Raw genomic sequence first — 20,290 nt, 5'->3', positions numbered from 1 at the left:
CGACTGCTTCAGCCTTACCTTTTACACTGATGTGCTGGGCTCTTCCATCATCAGGGATGGGGATATTTGCGGAGCCTTCTCCTCCAGTGAGTTGTTAAGTTGCCCACCATTTGTCACTGGATGTAGTAGAACTACTATACTTAGATCTGATCCATTGGTTGTGAGATCACTTAGTTCTGTTTATTAGTTGACGTTTATGCTGTTTGGTATGCAAGTAGTCATGTTTTCTAGCTGCACCAGGTTGACACCTCATTTTCAAGTATGCCTGATGCTGCGCTTGGCATGCCCTCTTACACGATTCATTTTCACAAGGGTTAATCCTTTGGCTTGATGGTAATGGGAGAGTTGGGGACATGATAGGCCATGAGGATTGCAATACAATTCTGCTGCTGATTATGGCCCAAAGAGCTTTGTGGATGCCTGGTCTTGAGTTACTAAACCTATTTGAAAGCTATCCATTTTGCACAGTGATAGCACAACACAACAATAGGATGAGGAACATTGTCTCTACAAGGAGTGCGTATTATTTTACTGATTCTGTCATGGACAGATATATCTTCAGCTAGCAGATTGGTGAAGTTGAGGTCAAGCATATTTTTCCCTTTGTGGGTTTCCTCACCACTTGGTGCAGACCCAGTTGAGTAGCTATGTCCTTTAGAATTTCACCACTTCCGTCAGTAGTGGTGTCGTCAAGCCATTCTTGGTGATGGACATTAAAGTCCTACATCCAGAGTACATTCTGGATTCTCGCCACCCCCAATGTACCTTCCATGTATTGTTCAACAAGGAGGGATACTGATTCATCAGCTCAGAGGAGGCAGGGTTGTAGGTAACATGATAAACAGCAGGTGGCTTTCTTTTCCACATTCGACTAAAACCCATGAAACTTCATGGGGTCTGGAGTCAATGCTGAGGACTCCCAGGACAACTCCCTCCTGACTGTACACCATTGTCTAGCCACCTCTTCAGGGTCCTATCCTGCCAGTGGGATGGGACGTATCCAAGGATAGTGATGGTGATACCTGAGACATTGTTTGTGAGGTATGATCCATGAGCCTGACTGTGTCAGGCAGTTGCTTGCCTAGATTAGCAAGGTCCCTAGCTGCCCTTGAAAAAGCAACTCTTGAATCACTGCAGTCTAATGTGGAAGGTAGTTTTGATGGTGCTGTGAGGTGGGAGTCCCAAATTTGGTACTAGGCACCAGGTAATAGTACAGGGACAATTGTATGTATGATACTGTTGTAGTTGGTGACAGATTATCCATTTAGTCTCATTCTCTTGTTTTGACTTGCAGTGGTTTGATACAACTGAGTAGCTTACTAGGCCATTTGAAAGATCAGTTCAATGTCAATCATATTGCTGTGGATTTGGAGTCACATGTAGTCAGACCAGGTGTGGGTTGAAGAATTCCTTCACATTAGTGAAGCAGACTAAAATCTAACAATTCATTAGATTTTTATCATCATCATTAGACATTTAATTCCTGATTTTTGAAAAAATTGCATTCTACCATCTACCTTGGCAGGATTTGAACCTAATTTCAATATTGTCAACTTCTCTCTTCTGAATTTGAAGTTATCAGCTCTTTAAAATCTGAAAATGCTGGCATTAAAACACACTTCAGGATTTTGGACATTTCCATAATTCATTCCACGGCTGGATTCAGAAAACAAAATTTATTTAATAATTGAGAATTTGAAAAGGGCACCGGCAAGCAAGAAGTTGCTTTGAAGTGTGTCTACTTCAACGCCAGGAGCATCGAGAATAAGGTGGGTGAACTTGCAGCATGGGTTGGTACCCAGTATTTCGATGTTGTGGCCTTTTCAAATACATGATAGGACAGGGACAGGAATAGTTGTTGCAGGTTCTAGGATTTAGGTGTTTCAGTAAGAACAATGAAGATGGTAAAAGAGGGGGAGATGTGGCTTTGTTAATCAAGGACAGTATTACATTTGCAGAAAGGACATTTGAGGACTCACCCACTGAAGTAGTATGGGTTGAAGTTAGAAACAGGAAGGGAGAGATCACCCTGTTGGGAGTTTTCTATCGGCCTCTGAATAGTTCCAGAGATGTAGAGGAAAGGAGAGCAAAGATGATTCTTGATAGGAGCGAGAATGATAGGGTAGTTGTTATGGAGGACTTTAACTTTCCAAATATTGACTGGGAATACTATAGTTCAAGTACTTGAGATGGGTCAGTCTTTGTCCAATGTATGCAGGAGGGTTTCCTGACACAGTATGTAGACAGGTCAACAAGGGACGAGGACACATTAGATTTGGTACTGGGTAATGAACCCAGCCAAGTGTTAGATTTGGAGGTAGGTGCGAACTTTGGTGATAGTGACTACAATTTGGTTATGTTCACAGTAGCGATGGAAAGGGATAGGTATATACTGCAGGGCAAAAGTTATAGCTGTGGGAAAGGCAATTACGATGTGATTAGGCAAGAGTAGGATGCATAGGATGGGGAAGGAAACTGCAGGCGATGGGCACAATTGAAATGTGGAGTTTATTCAAGGAACAGCCACTGCATGCCCTTGATAAATATGTACCTGTCAGGGAGGGAAGAAGTTGTCATGCATGGGACCTGTGGTTTACTAAGGAAGTTGAAACGCTCATCAAGAGAAAGAAGGAGGCATATGTTTGAATGAGATGTGAAGGCTCAGTTAAGGCAATTGAAAATCACAGTTTAACCAGGAAAGACCTAAATAAAGAGATAAGAAGAACCAAGAGGGGACATGAGAAGTCATTGGCGGATAGGATCAAGGAAAATCGAAGGCTTTCTGTAGGTTTATCCGGAATAAAAAAACTGACTAGGGTAAGATTAGCGCCAATCAAGGATAGTAGTGAGAAATTGTGCGTGGAGTCAGAGGAATTTAGGGTGGCACGGTGGCTAGCACTGCTGCCTCACAGCACCAGGGACCCAGATTCAATTCCAGCTGTGGGTTACTGTGTGCGTGGAGTTTTCACATTCTTCCCTGGGTTTCCTCTGGGTGTTCCGGTTTCCTCCCACAGTCCAAATATGTGCGGGCCGGGTGAATTAGCCATGCTAAATTCCCATAGTGTTGGATGCATTAGTCAGAGGGAAATGGGTCTGGATGAGTTACTCTTCGGAGGGTAGGTGTGAACCTGTTAGGCCAAATGGCCTGTTTCCATATTGCAGGAAATCTAATCTAATTTAAAACAGAGGAGAAGCGCTAAATGAATACTTTTTGTCAGTATTCACACGAGAAAAAAAACAATGTTGTCGAGAGGAATACTGAAATACAGGTTATTAGACTAGATGGAATTGAGGTGCATAAGGAGGTGTTAGCAATTCTGGAAAGTGTGAAAGTAGATAAGCCCCCTGAACCAGATAGGAGTTATCCTAGGATTCTCTGGGAAGCCAGGGAGGAAATTGCCAAGCCTTTCGCTTTGATCTTTCTGTCATCAATGTCTACAGGAATAATGCCAGAAGACTGGAGGATAGCAAACATTGTTCCCTGTTTAAGAAGGGGAGTAGAGACAACCCTGGTAATTATAGAGCAGTGAACCTTACTCTGGTTGTTGGTGAAGTGTTGGAAAAGATTATAAGAGATAGGATTTATAATCATCTAGAAAGGAATAAGTTGATTAGGGATATTCAACATGGTTTTGTGAAGGGTAGGTCGTACCTCACAAACTTACTGAGTTCTTTGAGAAGGTGACCAAACAGGTGGATGAGGGCAAAGCGGTTGATGTGGTGTATATGGATTTCAGTAAGCCTTTTGATAAGGTTCCCTACGGTAGGCTATTGCACAACATACGGAGGCATGGGATTGAGGGTGATTTAGTGGTTTAGGTCAGAAATTGGCTAGTTGAAAGAAGACAGAGGGTGGTGGTTAATGGGAAATGCTCATCCTGGAGTTCAGTTACTAGTAGTGTACTGCAAGGATCTGCTTTCGGTACACTGCTATTTGTTATTTTTATAAACGACCTGAATGAGAGAAGAATGGGTTAGTTAATTTACAGATGACACTAAGGTCAGTAGAGTTGTGGATAGTGCTGAAGGATTTTGTAGGTTACACAGGGACATAGATAAGCTGCAGAGCTGGCTAAAAGGTGGTAATGGAACATATAGAACATTACAGCGCAGTAATGTTGCGCCGACCTGTCATACCAATCTGAAGCCCATCTAACCTACACTATTCCATGAACGTCCATATGCTTGTCCAGTGATGACTTAAATGTACTTAAAGTAAATGGAGTTTCATGCAGAAAAATGTGAGGTGATTCATTTTGGAAGGAGCAACAGGAATAAAGAGTACTGGGCTCATGGTAAGATTCTTGGTAGTGTAGATGAGCAGAGGGATCTCTGTGTCTATGTACACAGATCCCTGAAAGTTGCCACCCAGATTGATAGGGTTGTTATGAAGGCATATGGTGTGTTAGCTTTTATTAGGAGAGGAATTGAGTTTTGGAACCATGAGGTCATGTTGCAGCTGTACAAAACTCTGGTGCAGCCGCATTTGGAGTATTGCATATAGTTCAGGTCACTGCATTATAGGAAAGATGTGGAAGCTTTGGAAAGGGTTCAGAGGAGATTTACTAGGATGTTGCCTGGTATGGAGGGAAGGTCTTATGAGGAAAGGCTGAGGGACCTAAGGTTGTTTTTGTTGGAGAGAAGAGGGTGGAGAGGTAACTTAATTGAGACATATATGATCATCAGAGGGTTAGATAGGGTGGACAGTGAGAGCCTTTTTCCTCAGATGGCAATGGCTAGCATGAGGGGACATGGCTTTAAATTTATGTGTGATAGATATAGGACAGATGTCAGAGTTAGTTTCTTTACTCAAACATTAGTAGGGGCATGGAAAGCACTGCTACAGTAGTAGTAGACTCACCGACTTTAAGGACATTTAAATGGTTATTGGATAGATATATGGACGAAAATGGAGTAGTGTAGTTTAGATAGGCTTCAGATTGGTTTCACAGATCAGTGCAACATCAAGGGCTGAAGGGCCAGTACTGTGCTGCAATGTTCTATGTTCTAAAAGTGATTCATTCAACCCAGGAAGAGCATTTTCAGTTCTCAAGCGCTCTAAAACAGTGTGTGCTCCATGCTCACCCTGTCTCCAGGCCTGACCATTGGCTCTTGCTTGGTGCCTAGTTTATGAAGGATGTTGTAAGCCACTTTCATACTTCTTGTCCACAGCTTCCCTGTTGGTTAAAAAGAACAATGCCAATAACTGTGATTAATCAAAGGGGGAAAAAAAAACCCAAAAATAAACCTGTGCTGGTGCCTCTTTAGCCAATTTAAAATCAATTGCCAAAAGTTTTTCCTCTACAGAAAACTGGAATATAAATTTGCAATCCACATCAAAAACTCCAAGCATTGAACCCACACATTAACATCGGCAGACCATGCAATAGCATTACAGAAAAGGAAAAGGACTTTGCATTCTTCCTTTTCAAAGCTACATACATGAAATAGCAGATTTTCCACCTACAAGAAGAAAATACCTTGTCCTTTGAAAACATATGCATTGCTTTAAATTGACACAGACTAGTTATTTAATTACCAGCTTTATCAGCCAAATATAAAAAAACAGAAGACCACTTGGTTCATTATCTAGGAGCAAACTCCTCAACAAGAACTAAAAAAGCCTGAACATTTTTCTGTATATCCTTTTATGGCATAAACATTTTCAAATACTTACCCAATTGCACTTAAAATAGAATGAAAGGGAAGAAATCAAAATGAGGCCCTACACACAGAGCTGATCCAGCAGTGTCTGACAATGTAACTGCTGACGCATTCATTAACCATGCAATCTCCTAGGAGGCAGAAATAAGGGGAAAACCAATCTTGTTAGAAATCCTCTGTAACTCTTCAAAACAATCAAGTAAAGCTGCAAAAGAACACATAGCCGATTACATATCATGTACCTAACAAATTACATTCTCGAACTGAAAGTATCCTCTTCACTCAGGGGCTAGACAAGGTCCTTTCAAAAAGCTTTCAGAAAATGCATGTTTTATGTTCCAAAAGGTCAGACTCTCCATTAAACTTAAAGCTTCCTGACATGTCATGGCATATCATGAACGTTTAGCCAATACGTCTAAAAATTGGACACACAGAAACTGTTAAGATAGCTGCTGCATAACATGTGACACATGGCATTTGGATTACAGCCTACATTAAGTCTCTGATGAATACTTATTAAAGTTGGACATAGGTCAGGACACCTCAATGCCATCTGTGGATTTCACACATCTCATTGTTTAGGGATGGCCAGAAATCTATGGAGTTGCAGACTGCCTGTCTCCATGGTTCATACCAGACAAAAGGAAAGATTGAAACACAATGGCCACTTTCAACTTCTCATTGTATGAAAATGGCGTTCCAAACAAGTCAAGATGGGTCTCAGTAGTGTTAATGCAATGGTCACATGATTGATGCTGGGTTCAGGGAAGTGCACACTTATTAACCCAGAATCCAACAGATCCATCAGGATCCTCACTCATCAGCCAGTCTGAGATCCAGATCTGAACCATTCATATCACTCTTCAATTGAAGAGTTTCCTTTATTTACTCTGTCAAACCAATTTATGATGTTAAACAATTTTGTCAAATTTCTCCATGGTTTTCTCTTCTCTAAGGAAAGCAGCACTCGTTCTTTCATTCTATTGAGCAAACTGTATTCTCTTATCCCAGCAAACATTCTCGTGAATCACTTTGTATCCTCTTGAATGCCTTGACATTTTACGAAAGTGTGGTGTTCAGAAATAGCCACAATAGTCTTGTTGGGGCCTTACTAATTAATAGTAACAAGAGTTGAATAGATACTGTAAATATGTTCCACCTTTCCTGATCAGGGACATTACAGCATGTCCATTCCATAATTAAATTGTTAATGACAATATAAGGGCTTATCAATCGTCGCACTCTGAAGAACTTCAAACTTGTGTGCTCCAAATGAATTTCCAGAGATACTGAAAAGTCCTTTTAATATCCTGAAGTGAGCTGTTGGAAATACCTTTCACTTACAAAAACAGAAATGAGTGGGTCAATGAAGCAGCCCCGGAGAACAAGCAATTCAGCATTTACTCTTAGAATGCTGTGGATCTAAAACTCTGAAGTCAGTCATCAGTTCCCCACTTGCAGACCAAGCTCGAGGGGCTGAGCTTCCAGTCAGGTAGGGGAGCCAGAAGCAACTAAGTCAGAAACAGGGAATGGAGGAGGTTGAACGGCAGGCTGCTGAACCTTGGGGAGAAGGGAAGACATTGGAGGTTTTAGTAGTTGGGAGAGGAGCATGTGGAGGAAACAGCAGCCAGTTGGAAAGGTTGAAGGCCTCAAGAGGGGAAGGTTGGGAGGAGGGGGGCTGATTTTTTAAAAAAAATTGTTCATGGCATGTGGACTTCAGTGGCTGAGTCAGTATTTTTTGCCTATCCCTAACTGGTTTGATAGGCTATTTCAGACGGCAGTTCAAAGGTACGTTGTCAGGATCTGGAGTCTGATGTAGATCAGACAAGGTAAGGATGGCCAATTTCCTTCCATAATGCTCCTAAGTGAACCTGATGGGCTATGTGTGACAATCTGCAATGGTCACATGGTTCTCATAAGACCAACTTGTAATTTCAGACTTTTATTGAATGCTAGTTTCACCATTTGCCATGGCGGCATTCAAACCTATGCTCCCAGAACATTAGTCTGGCTCTCTGGATCATTGGTTCAATGACAATACCAGTACTTCATCACATCCCCACTAATTATGGTAGCTGCAAAGGTTGGCACCTGCATCCAGGAAGGTGGTATAAAGGCACTTACCCCCCATAGTCCTCGTTTTGGTGAAACCGCTGGATTTCCTTATGCTCAGGAAAGTAGGCCAAGGGCAGATAAACGGAAGATTGGCAGGTCAGTGAGGCTTATAGCTGGTAATTATATTTAAAGTTCTCACCAATCTCACTATAGAGAGTACCTTCTGGCTTCAGAGCTTTGGAAATGTGCAGTTTCAGGGTAGGGGGCGGTGTCTCAGTCAGGAAATACCCAACCTAAACCAACCACTATTTTTAATTTAAAATTCAGCTGTGTGTTGGATGATGCCTTTCTTCAATGAGAAAGATTAATATAATGACTACAAGAATTCTGGACAGTTCTTTGCATAAGGCTTTCCGTTGCAGTTCTGTCACTGAAGTTAGTGCAATATTTGCTAAGTTAGATTTCTAAAGGAGAGTGCATTGAATCACTTTTGTACGTAATACATCACATTAGATTCTCAAAATGGAAGTCAATTACTGTGTCACTTAATGACATTAACAAACTAATGTCATACAATTAGCTCCATGTGCTTATTCATGAAAAAAAATCATTTATGAGCATTATTCTCTAATATCTAAATGGTATTCAGGTCTTATTGAAGGAGTTTAAATAAATTGTAAAAAGTGCTGGAATTTCCAGAAAGAGGGACTAAGAGATACCTATAAATATAGTATATGCAAATACACAAACATACAGAATTTAAGTTATATTATCAAATGTTGCGTGGCTGCAAAATTGCCAATGAAATAATTTGTATTTTCTAACTCAGTAAGATCAGTCCTCTGTTAACAGATTTTAATAAAACCATTAGTAATTTTTTAAATTGCACACATTACCCATAGAAAACCTTCCATTATTCAATATCTTCATCATAATTGTTATTGAATAACTCCTGGAGTAATAACATTTAGATAGATTTCTCTTACAAAACATACAACACATTCTTGAAGAAGAGTCAGAAAGAAGATAGATCACTCAGGAAATCAATGTCACAAAAACATGGCCAGGACTAATTTAAATCTGGCAACCTCAAATCAGCTCTGCACACTCCTGTTGTTATTCCCTTACCATGACATAGTGATTACTTCATCCGCAAGGAAGTCTAGAAATAGCTGCAAACAATTGGATGTTAATTGTACATTGAAAATGTCATAATTACCCATATTCTACGTAGAACAAACCTCATCTTCACAACTTGAGTCCAAATAGAGCTAGCAGTTCCATGAGCTAAACAAATGTTAAACTTCCATGATAAAATATCTTCTCACATTATCTTCATAACCTCACCTTTAAATACCAGCCTCAACTTATACAAATGATGCTGAAGTTAATAACCTTATGTGCAAGTAACTATTAATTACAGTGTCACGAGGGGGCTAAGGTGTCAGCAGTCCTACTTGGGCATTACACAATCAAATTCTTTTGTATGGTATTAAAGACAGAACAATTAATTAAACCAGCAATGAACTTTATAATCAATAACATTGAAGGACATGGATAAGTGTGTGGTGTAAGTGTACCAGGTACATCATGAAAGGAAAGACTAGATTCAAATCCTAACTTTTTATTTATTTTATCAAATGTTCAACATACTGTTATCATAACTAGCTTTCCTCTAACTCAGTAATGCTCTTTCTCTTCCCCTTCTCCTGCCATTAGAGTTCTGTACTTCCATACAAAGCTTCCAAATTGATGGATAAAAGCTAGTGGGGGTTTTGATAAAGTATTGTATTAGGTTTGCTGCTATTTCAGCACAAGGTAGGCAGGCGCGCTGTGGGGAAAAATTAAGTTAACTGATTATTTTTCTCTCTTTCTCTGCCCAATCAAGATATATTGCTTTAACTATCTTTCTTCTCCCATCTCACATTCTCACCACCAGCCCAAAACAAACTATATCACATGTAGCTCACTGATAGGTGAACAACACATCTGTACTAGGAGAATCAAATACCACACCACAGAGAGAGGAGCTCAATGCCACAGTCCTGACAGAAGCAAGTGGAATTGCAAGGAACTCCACTGGACAATCTTTAGCCTTGCCTCTGCTTTAAGTAAACAGGTTTGTGATGCGTAGGTATGCTAGCTCCCTACACTATATGACTTGTTGCTCATGATGGTCAAATCCTATGGACTTGTGGACAGAACTCAGCACCTTGAAGGATAGAGACAAAATAACTGGCCCGACCAAAAGAATCCTTTATGCTTTAATCAAGTCATTCCTTACTGTCAAACTCCAGGAGAAAAAAGCTTAGCATGTCCAACCCTTCCTCATTAGTTAACCAACTCTCTGAATTTCTTCCAACACATTGACATCAAATTGGTTTCGCAAGTCAGCGCAACATTGAGGAGCGAAGGGCCTGTACTGCGCAGAAATGTTGTATGTTCCTTCCATAAAGCGAACAGTACTGTACACATCACACCAAAGCGGGTTGCACCAGTGTCGTATATAACTGAAACATAACCTTCTTACATTTGTATTCAATTGCCCCCACAATAAACATGAACATTCTATTGGTTTTCCTAATTACATGCTTAATCTCTGCATTAACCTTTTGTGATCCATGCACTTGGATACTCAGATCCCTCTGCAGCTCAGAGCTTTGCCCTCGCTTGGCTTTTTAATATGCTTCTTGAGCAGGGCACAAAGATTCGAAACCTCCCTGGGAAGTGAGTATTTTTTTTTAAAACTAATACTTGAAACATCATGTGGGATAAATACAGACAGGGAAATACTATTACAATCTGCATTGAGCCCCTGGACAGAACATATGTAACAACCTAGTTCAACTCAAATTTTGTCAACTTAGTGCATGCAGCTGAAGAAGACGCACAAAACTGATATAAATGTAAAAAATATCAGTTTAAAATAAATAACACGTGCTTTGAAAAAGTTTAAACTTCAAAAATGATCAAGATTTTGTGGAATTCTGAGTGCAGAGCTCAAAAGGAGCCCAAATCTGTGAATTTTAAAATTTAACTCAACTACATACAAAATCTAGTGCAACCTTTGCTTCATTAAATAAAACATTGTGTGGTTTGTATTAGGGCTTATTTTGCTGCCAATATTTCATCAGATTCATCGTCCTCACCACAGGTATAAATTAATCTCAACGTATAATGTCACAGCTTCGGAAAAACAGTGAACACTTTCACTTCGAATAGAGTAACAGTCACTTTGCATAACTACAGAAATTTTTCGAACTTATAGGAACTTAATGTCACAGCCATGGAGCTGGCAAAAACCAATGACTCGCATCTTTGGTGAAAATTGCAGACTTCAAGCAAATCTGATTTTTCAGCCTTTCTTTTTAATATGTTCATGGGATGTGGATATCACTGGTTAGGTCAGTATTGTTGTCCATTTCTAATGGTCCACAGGGTAGTTAAGAGTCAATTATCTTACTATGGGTCTGGAATCACATGCAGGACAGACCAGGTAAGGACATCAGTGAACCAGATGGATGTTTACAACAATTGACAGTCTTTCCAAGGCTTCCATCATATTTTATAGGCTAGATTTCTATTGAACTCAAATGTCACCATCTGCTGTGGTGGGATTCAAACCCACTTCTCCAGAATGTTAGTCTAGGGTTCTGAGTTACCAGAACACTATTCCACCACGTCCCTTATTACTTTCCTTGTTACTCCAGGTAATGAGATACTCAACAAAATGATCTGAACTAAAAAAAGGGGTAGACATACCGTATGTAAGGATGTAAAGTGGTTTTCCATTTGTATCCATGGTGGTCAAACAAGGTGCCTTTGGAGAAATGGTACCCCAGCGCTGAAGAGCTGCCTCCAGGGATGGTGGCCAGTTCGTTACTACTCCCAGCTGCTCTCCCCTGATGGCTAGCATTTGTGCTCCCTCTGGTCTTGGCTGGTTAGGGTCTGGCTGTTGAACTGCAATAGAATTGAGAGTGTCAATATTTCTGCTGGAGGAGTTTTAAATGCCATTTGTATGTTTTCAAAACACAGTTTGTTTTCACTTCAAAACATTACCATCAGTAAATTATGTATTATCTATGGCCAATCCTGATGGTTAGATGATAAACTATCCTCCCCATTAGGAAATCAAGGAACATTATGTGCGAGATTTCAGGTTTAGTCAGTGTGACATACTCAGGTAGAGTCAGCCCTGGTCAATTCTTGCTTTATAGGTGGGTTGTGTGCAGGGATGTGCGCAGGTGCAGGGAAGATAGCTAAAGTTATTTGTAGTATGTCCCTTCTGTCACCTTTTCCATGCTCTATACTGCTATGACTCTATGACTCTGGCTGACATAACTCAGAAGCATAAAAATATGAGTGTGTCATTCTTGATGTTCTTCCACCATTCAATCAGATTATGGCTTAGCTATACCTCAATATTTACGAATATTTGCTCCACATCCCTTTATATCTTTGCTCTACAAAAATCAGTGATTCTAATCTTAAGATTCCAATGGCGTTTCTGTTGAAGAAGTTTCAAAGAGGGACACTGTACTTCATGGAGTTGGTTTTAAGAGGCACCTCAATCCACACTCCACTCAACTAAAATGTCAATGCGGATTCCACCCAATCCTGATCACTCAGAACAGTGATGGCTGATTGAAAATGGGTTTTCTACGTCTTTCACAGGATTGAGTTTATATCTTAGAGAGCTATTGACCATTGAACCATGGCTGGGATTACTAGACCAAAGTGCCGAGATACATCTGAGTTTTAAGGTCTTGGCAAAGGGAGTGAGGATTGTGGGTACCCATATTCACAAGGCCAAGGGAAGGCTCATGGAGGAGGGGGATACCTCTGATGAGCCTAGAGGCTAAAATACCAATGCTGGTGGGATAAGACCCTTAAATAGCTATTAATTAGCCTGTTATTGGGTCTCCACCCTGTACACCCTATGTAAAATTCCACACAGGTTGGAGTAACTAGTCAGGTTGGCACTGGGAATTGTCATTGGATTTTATATATCTACCATCTCCAGGTATAAAAATGCTTCCCCATTTGATTCAAATGGCAGAGCTCCAAGTCTGAAATTTTAACTCCTTGATCTAGATTTTGGCTAATAGGGACAATAGTTCTCTCTATCAACACCACCAAAACACCATATCTGGTTGACACCTAAATATTCTAAACTCAGGGGAATGCAAACCATGTTAATGCAGCCTGTCCTCACAATTTAATTCTTTTAACACTGGTATTTTTTGCATTGAATGTGTTTAGTGTGCACTCTGAAGTTAATATATCTTTCCTGAAGTTCAGTTCTCTAAACTTAATGTGGTATATGATCCAAAGGTACCAGACCACGTGTGCAATTCAAAGTCCCACTAGGTGGTGCATTCACCTACTGAGCATAATTAGCATAAATGAACAATGGACCAAGGGAGGCGATGGTAAGGCAGGTCACTAAAAGGTTAGTGAAAGTTGTAGGTCTAAAGGAGAGCTATAAACATTTCAAGGAAGCTGATGAGTTGAAATGAATTCCAGAGCTGGGCTCTAGATGATTTCAGCGAGGCAGAAGTGGGGTACTACAGATGCTATCCCTGTTCCAACCTTCCAGCTCAGCACCATCTCATGACCTGTCCTATCTGTCTATCTTCATTCCCACCTATCCGCTCCACCTTCCTCTCCGACCTATCACCTTCACCCCCATCCCCACCCCCTCCCATTTATCTCTCCACCCCTGAGGTTCCCAGCCTCATTCCTGATAAAATGTTTTTGCCCGAATTGTCAACTTTTCTGCTCCTCGGATGCAGCCTGATCTGCTGTGCTTTTCCAGCACCACTCTAATCTAGACTCTAATCTAGATGATTTCAGGTCAAGTTGTCAATGGTGGTGAAGAGAGAGAGGTGATACAACAGCTCTGGTCAATGAAAGAGTGTGTTGTGGGAGGCCAGGAGTATCAGTGGGCCTAACGAAGGTAGGGAGATAAGGAGGAGTGAAGTGCTGAAAGGATCGATATATGAGGATAGGAATGTGTGGATTTGAGAACCATCTGCCGATGTGAGTCCACAAGGACAGGATGATAGATGAAGGCAAGGGCATGGTATGGTAAATGTTTGGATAGCGCTGTTTCCAACATATGCAAATTCTAATGTGAATTTTATTATGCATTATACACATTTATATATTTAATAAATTCAGTTTGGAATAAAACCCCAATACTCAAAGTTTACCTTCCAGTAATTCTTCAAAATCATCAACAAAGAATTCTCGTAATGGAGGGCGTTTCGGCCGCTTAAGGGTGTTTACAAGCTGCTGGATCTTTGCAGAGACTCGGCTGCTTACTGGTACTCCTACACAAATGAGATCGATAAATAAATTGCAGCACTAATGTACACAGTGTCCTGCTGTCAGAAAATGGGTAGAGTTGCAGAGCTGGTAGTGAGAGCCCTCATTACTTAGCTTGTCTTAATGGTTCTAAGCAAAATCTAAAATAAAGATATTGTCAATCGAACATTGTCCCCACACTGGAACACAACATTTTATTCTTCAGTGATTTGACTGAACAATTTGAAACACTGAAACAGTGTGGTTCACACCTAAAGCAGTTGATACCAAGAAAGCGGATTTTACTGACCCAAAACTATTATTTCTACCAAAATCATGGTCACACACATCTTGATGTCAGTCAGCAACTTTGGATAAACAGGAGCTTCTCAATAAAATATTAACATTCAACCTCAGGACAGGCTTCATGTTAGCCTTTATCATCAGTAAACCGTATCTTGCAATGCATGCTAAACTTGGGAGAAGGTTTAGTTCAGAAAGATGGATCAACTCATAGTGGCATCCTTTAAATGCAGTGCAAACAACGCATTGCATAAACTAAATGAAAAAAAATTTAAGCCTTACAATTCATTATAACCCACACCACACTTTCACCTTTAATCTTTATCATGGAAGTGCAGGAGCGAAGATCAGGTTTGTTATACTGCACAAAGGAAACAATCAGCCCAGGTTGCCCAATGACATCCTGACAACAATAACGGAGGTAAACATCACCACCAGTCTGGGGAATATGCCCGAAATATTTTTGTTCTTTATAACTATTCACTATACACAATTTTTGAGCTACCAGAGGAGACACAAATCCCACTTTATATCAAATCAAATAGCCAGAAGAGGATCAATTGTGGTTCGCAATATACGTCCCCTCTCTGTATGAAATCTGCTCTGATCAGGGACAGGCCAACAGGGATTGACAATGTATACAGAATAGTATGCATGATCCGGAGAACATCTGATTAATGTAGCTAAATAGTTGCAATTCCCCATGTGATGTCTGATTTATCTAAGTTATAATATTATTTCTTTGAGTTGGATGCAAGCTATTGACTAGTTGATTTTGGCCGGTCTCTCTGAAGGGGTTTAATGACTAACTTGTAAGTATTTTAGTAGCCATAAAACAGTGAGAGAGTGAAGGTGTTTCTGGAGAGTAACGTGGTTTTTTTTTGTCTTCAATGAATTTGATAACAGACAAAGTACATTGCGTGCTTTAGGCTTTCAGGTTAAAAGGTCAGATATTGTATTTTTGTTTCCCTTTTGATTAGTGGAAACACCAATACCTAGAAGAAAGCCTTTTTAGCTTGTTTTTGCAAAGCCTTGATTTATATAGAGTCATAGAGATGTAGAGCATGGAAAAGGACCCTTCGGTCCAACCTGTCCATACCGATTAGATATCCTAACCCAATCTAGTCCCACCTGCCAGCACCCGGCCCATATATGTCCAAAACCTTCCTATTCATATACTCATCCAAATGCCTCTTAAATGTTGCAATTGTACTAGCCTCCACCACTTCCTCTGGCAGCTCATTCCATACACATACCACCCTGTGTGTGAAAAAGTTGCCCCTTAGGTCCTTTTTATATCTTTCTCTCTCACCCTAAACCTATGCCCTCTAGTTCTGGACTCCCCCACCCCAGAGAAAAGACTTTGCCTATTTATCCTATCGATGCCCCTCATAATTTTGTAAACCTCTATAATGTCACCCCTCAGCCTCTGACGCTCCAGGGAAAACAGCCCCAGCCTGTTCAGCCTCTCCCTGTAGCTCAAATCCTCCAACCCTGGCAACATCCTTGTAAATCTTTTCTGAACCCTTTCAAGTTTCATGACATCTTTCCGATAGGAAGGAGACCAGAATTGTGAGAGTTGGTGTAATGATTCAAGATGTGCATAAGCATAAGGGGCAAGAAGGTGACCAAAAGAAAATGGCCGACATATGAATTTGACTAACTTAGCTATAGCAGCAGAAGTGGTAAACAAGTTGCAGCTGGACCACAAGGTCAGCAGAAGTCAGAAAACAAGCAGCTAGATAGATAACAGAGTAATGAAACCCCTTGACAGATAACAAACCAGACAATGGGCGACTTTACACATAGCAAAAACAAGTCCAGGCAGCAAAACCACAAGGCCGACATTTATGTCAGAAACGAACCTCGTGACTGATAACGAAGGACAACCGTTGAGAAACAACTTGAGGTGGACAATGGGCGGTTGTCAGCTGCCTGGGAAGATGGTAAACACTTGGGGGGGGAATGTGTCCAGCTGCGCTTGAAACAAGTAATGGAAAAGTACCGGTTACTCAAGATTGAGAATCACCTGACTCAACAGGCGGTGGAGTTTAAGGGTATATCAGGGGATGCTTTGTAACGATCAGGGTCCCTTTCTTTGAGGGGTACCCAACTCTGCAGACTTGCTAATTGCTAATAAACTTTGTTTTCCTGAATTTGTCTTGAGCTGACTTTTTACGTCTCACAAGAATTACATGCAATATTCCAACAGTGGCCTAACCAATGTCCTGTACAGCCACAACATGACCTCCCAATTCCTGTACTCAATACTTGGCCAATAAAAGAAAGCATACCTGCGACTCTACTTTCAAGGAGCTATGAACCTGCACTCCAAGGTCTCTTTGTTCAGCAACAGTCCATAGGACCTTATCATTAAGTGTACAAATCCTGCTAAAATTTGCTTTCCCAAAATGCAGCACCTCGCATTTATTTGAATTAAACTCCATCTTCCACTTCTCAGCCCATTGGCCCATCTGGTCCAGATCCTGGTGTAATCTGAGGTAACCCTCTTTGCTGTCCACTACACCTCCAATTTTGGTGTCATCTGCAAACTTTCTAATTGGACCTCTAATGCTCGCATCCAAATTATTTATGAAAATGACAAAAAGTAGAGGACCCAGCACCGATCCTTGTGGCACTCCACTGGTCACAGGCCTCCAGTCTGAAAAACAACCCTCCACCACCACCCTCTGATTTCTACCTTTGAGCCAGTTCTGTATCCAAATGGCTAGTTCTCCCTTTATTGGAACAACAGAAACTTCTTCCAAAACACAGGTCATCTTTCTTCTCTAGAAGGAAACTATAGATAAACTGTTCATTCACTTCACTGCACTTTTTGGAGTTTTGCCATGCACAAAATTGGCACCTCATTTGATTTAGATTAGATTTACAGTGTGGAAACAGGCCCTTCGGCCCAACAAGTCCACACCGACCCGCCGAAGCGAAACCCACCCATACCCCTACATTTACCCCTTACCTAACACTATGGGCAATTTAGCATGGTCAATTCACCTGACCTGCACATCTTTGGACTGTGGGAGGAAACCGGAGCACCCGGAGGAAACCCACGCTGACACGGGGAGAACGTGCAAACTCCACACAGTCAGTCGCCTGAGTCGGGAATTGAACCCGGGTCTCAGGCGCTGTGAGGCAGCAGTGCTAACCACTGGTTTGCTTGTAAAAAAAATGAGGGACTATATTTCTAAGTGTGTCACTGCGCATGAAGTGTTTCAAAATGCTTGGCTTTGTATCCTAGATGCAAATGTGTTGCTGGTCAAAGCACAGCAGGTTAGGCAGCATCTCAGGAATAGAGAATTCGACGTTTCGAGCATAAGCCCCTAGAACCATGGAAGATTAAAATACAAAAAATCCATTACTTTATGCTGACATTTTGCTGAAACAGCTCAAAGTCAACACCATGTTGCCCTCTTGCCCCATTGCCCTGTCTTCATTTGTTTCAAATATTTATTTACATTGCTTCAAACTGTGTAATAATTTCTTCCATAACTGCTCTGGTACAATATTCCATACTCCAACAACTCTGTATGAAGAGATTTCTCCAACTCTCTGCTTACCTTCCTTAAACTGATGTTCACTGACTTCTCAACCAAAGCCAATCATGTTTCACTACCAATGACTGGCATTTACGTATCAAAATATCCTAAGGCCCTTTCACATCATGTCAGCACAAAGCAGAATTTTAAACTCTAACAATTATATTCCTGGTCTTTTCTGTTCTAATAGAAATAGGTTCAAGTTGGCTTCATTACTATGCATTCTTCTGCTTACTCTAAGCATAGTGAATCAAATACCTTCTCATTACGGAACACCCAAAAATCCACAGATTCATATGTTCACCTTTGTTCTTGCTCATTGCGATAAAATTATGTTAGCCTCATGATATTTTAGTTCTACCTCAAGCCAACAATATTCATACATTAGGAAGGACATGAGGGTTTTTGAGAGGATGACAAAAAGTTACTGGAATGGTTTCAGGGTTCAGGGATGAGGGGTGTCAGTTATATGTGAATAGATTGGAGTAGGCAAGAGGAGACTTGGCAGAAGTCATTAAAATCATGAAATATTTTAATACAGCAAATAAAGTCCCAAAACGCTGAAAGCTTGATAAACAGAGAGCACAGGTTTTTGAGAATGGCCAGAAAAACAAAGATGACATGACGAAAAGCTTTTTACGTAATGAGTAGTTAGGACTTGGAATATGCTCCTTGATGGGGCTGTAAGGTACAGATTCAGTAATATGGAAATTGGGTAAATAATTGAAGGATGAAACACTGTGGGGCACAGAAAAGAAACTAACAGGATTGCTCTTTGAAAGACTTGGCACAGGCTCAATGGATTCAGTGGTCCCCTCATAATTCTATGCAACATGCTAGTAAATGTAAGCAGCTGAATGCAGGAAAGCAATGGTGGTCAATACTGGTCCAATTTGCTCTATTGGGCATTGTTATAATGTTCAGAGACTAAACTGCACTACAAAGTGGAACAGAATACTGGCATCACTTGTTTAGTTCTCTCGAACAAAAGGGGCTAATCCTCAGATTTGTAAGACCTTATACTTCCCAGTTTGTCTGGCCATGTATACTTAGGAATGGTTACTGAATTGGACTTGGCCTCCACCTCAATGAAATCACACAGAATAATTGTGCTTATTAATGTTGGTATATCAACATTGAGCAACAACAAAATCTACAATTCCCACATGCCGTGTTTCCAATTTGAGCCAAGTTGCTGTGGGATGTCAGCTGCTTTTCTACAATAATCAAGTAAGATACCTTTTGCGCCGATGTTGGTAATCTCTGATGCATGAATAATTAACACATGCGTTTTGGTTTAAAAAAAACCTGTCTCTGGACAGGAGCAGCTCTGAACAGCAGAAATAAAAAAGTACTAAGCTCTTCTTTAGTAGAAAGAAGTAAATTCCGAAGTTATTAATTAGCACTAATACTTTTGTTTAAATGTTTTCATTGCTCACACTAAGATTTGCTGGATACTGAACAACAATAATCAATATTCTTCTGAGGTACCTGTTCAAGTTTGCAAATTAAACTGTAAAGTGAGTCAACAGCTTCCTTGCAATATCTGTTTTCTGCTATGAGTAAGTAATAGAGATTTATCCTTGCCTGTATTTTTCCCCAATATGAAGATATTTTGAAACAGTTTGATGTGGAAAGCAAAACAATAAGGCAATATTATTTTCTCTGCAAATAATTGCTTCAGCATAACATAAAATATTGGCAAGAATGTGTTATTTGTATTGATATCACACTGAAATTAAACACAGCTGGCAACTGTGACATTAGTACCAAATGGTTTTTTGAAACTCTGATGGAAAACCATTGAGATCTGAACGATTCATGTGGAAATGGACGGTGTCAATACAAATGGTAACTCAACTTGTTTTACTGATGTGAATTTACTTGTGATCTCTGTGCATACCAATTAGTTTATTATTCAAAACACTGATACCCCTTGGTGGGAGCACAAAAGCAGTGTTCTCACGGACTTGTCTGTTTTGGGCAAAACAAAAGGATATTATTTCCGGGAACACTTATTCATCCTAATGAACAGCACAAGATGCAGTGTCTATCCCACCACGAAGTCACTGAGTGCTGTTGTACTATTAACATTTGATTTTGTGGCTACGCTAATTTGCAATAAGAGCCATGTTGTGGTTTTATCCTTCCAGTTTTAAATGAAAACATCACAATTACATTCCTAAAGGACATGACATTTTTATTGATAATGTGCAAAGGAAGCTCAAGCATAACTCGTAAAAGAGTGATATAGATATGAAGAGTCCATTTAAAAAATAATGTGCAGGTTGAGCTGGTTGACCTTTCCTTTTCACTTTGAAAGATATTCTGCTCTTGACAAAACCTTTTGAGTCCTTGCCCAAATGGCTCTTGTAACTATTTAATCTTTCACATTTTAAAAAGGC

At 40.4% G+C, this 20,290-nt stretch overlaps 1 protein-coding gene across 4 annotated transcripts in view; it reads right to left on the bottom strand.

Annotated features, from left to right (window-relative positions):
- LOC132815828 (disco-interacting protein 2 homolog C) overlaps nucleotides 1-20,290 on the bottom strand; it is a 608,767-nt gene that overhangs the window by 177,445 nt on the left and 411,032 nt on the right. For all 4 annotated transcript variants that reach the window (XM_060825111.1, XM_060825113.1, XM_060825112.1 and 1 more), the window contains exons 7-9: nucleotides 13,935-14,054; nucleotides 11,482-11,679; nucleotides 5,086-5,177 (exon numbers count right to left, since the gene is read on the bottom strand). In XM_060825111.1, coding sequence (XP_060681094.1) covers nucleotides 5,086-5,177; nucleotides 11,482-11,679; nucleotides 13,935-14,054 — 410 coding nt within the window. The remainder of the gene's footprint in view (nucleotides 1-5,085; nucleotides 5,178-11,481; nucleotides 11,680-13,934; nucleotides 14,055-20,290) is intronic.

The sequence above is a fragment of the Hemiscyllium ocellatum genome, chromosome 5 (genome assembly GCF_020745735.1).
Source record: "Hemiscyllium ocellatum isolate sHemOce1 chromosome 5, sHemOce1.pat.X.cur, whole genome shotgun sequence".
NCBI classification, from domain to species: Eukaryota; Metazoa; Chordata; class Chondrichthyes; order Orectolobiformes; family Hemiscylliidae; genus Hemiscyllium; species Hemiscyllium ocellatum.
Note: the sequence above shows the minus strand (reverse complement) of the source record. Positions and strands in the feature narration are given on the sequence as shown.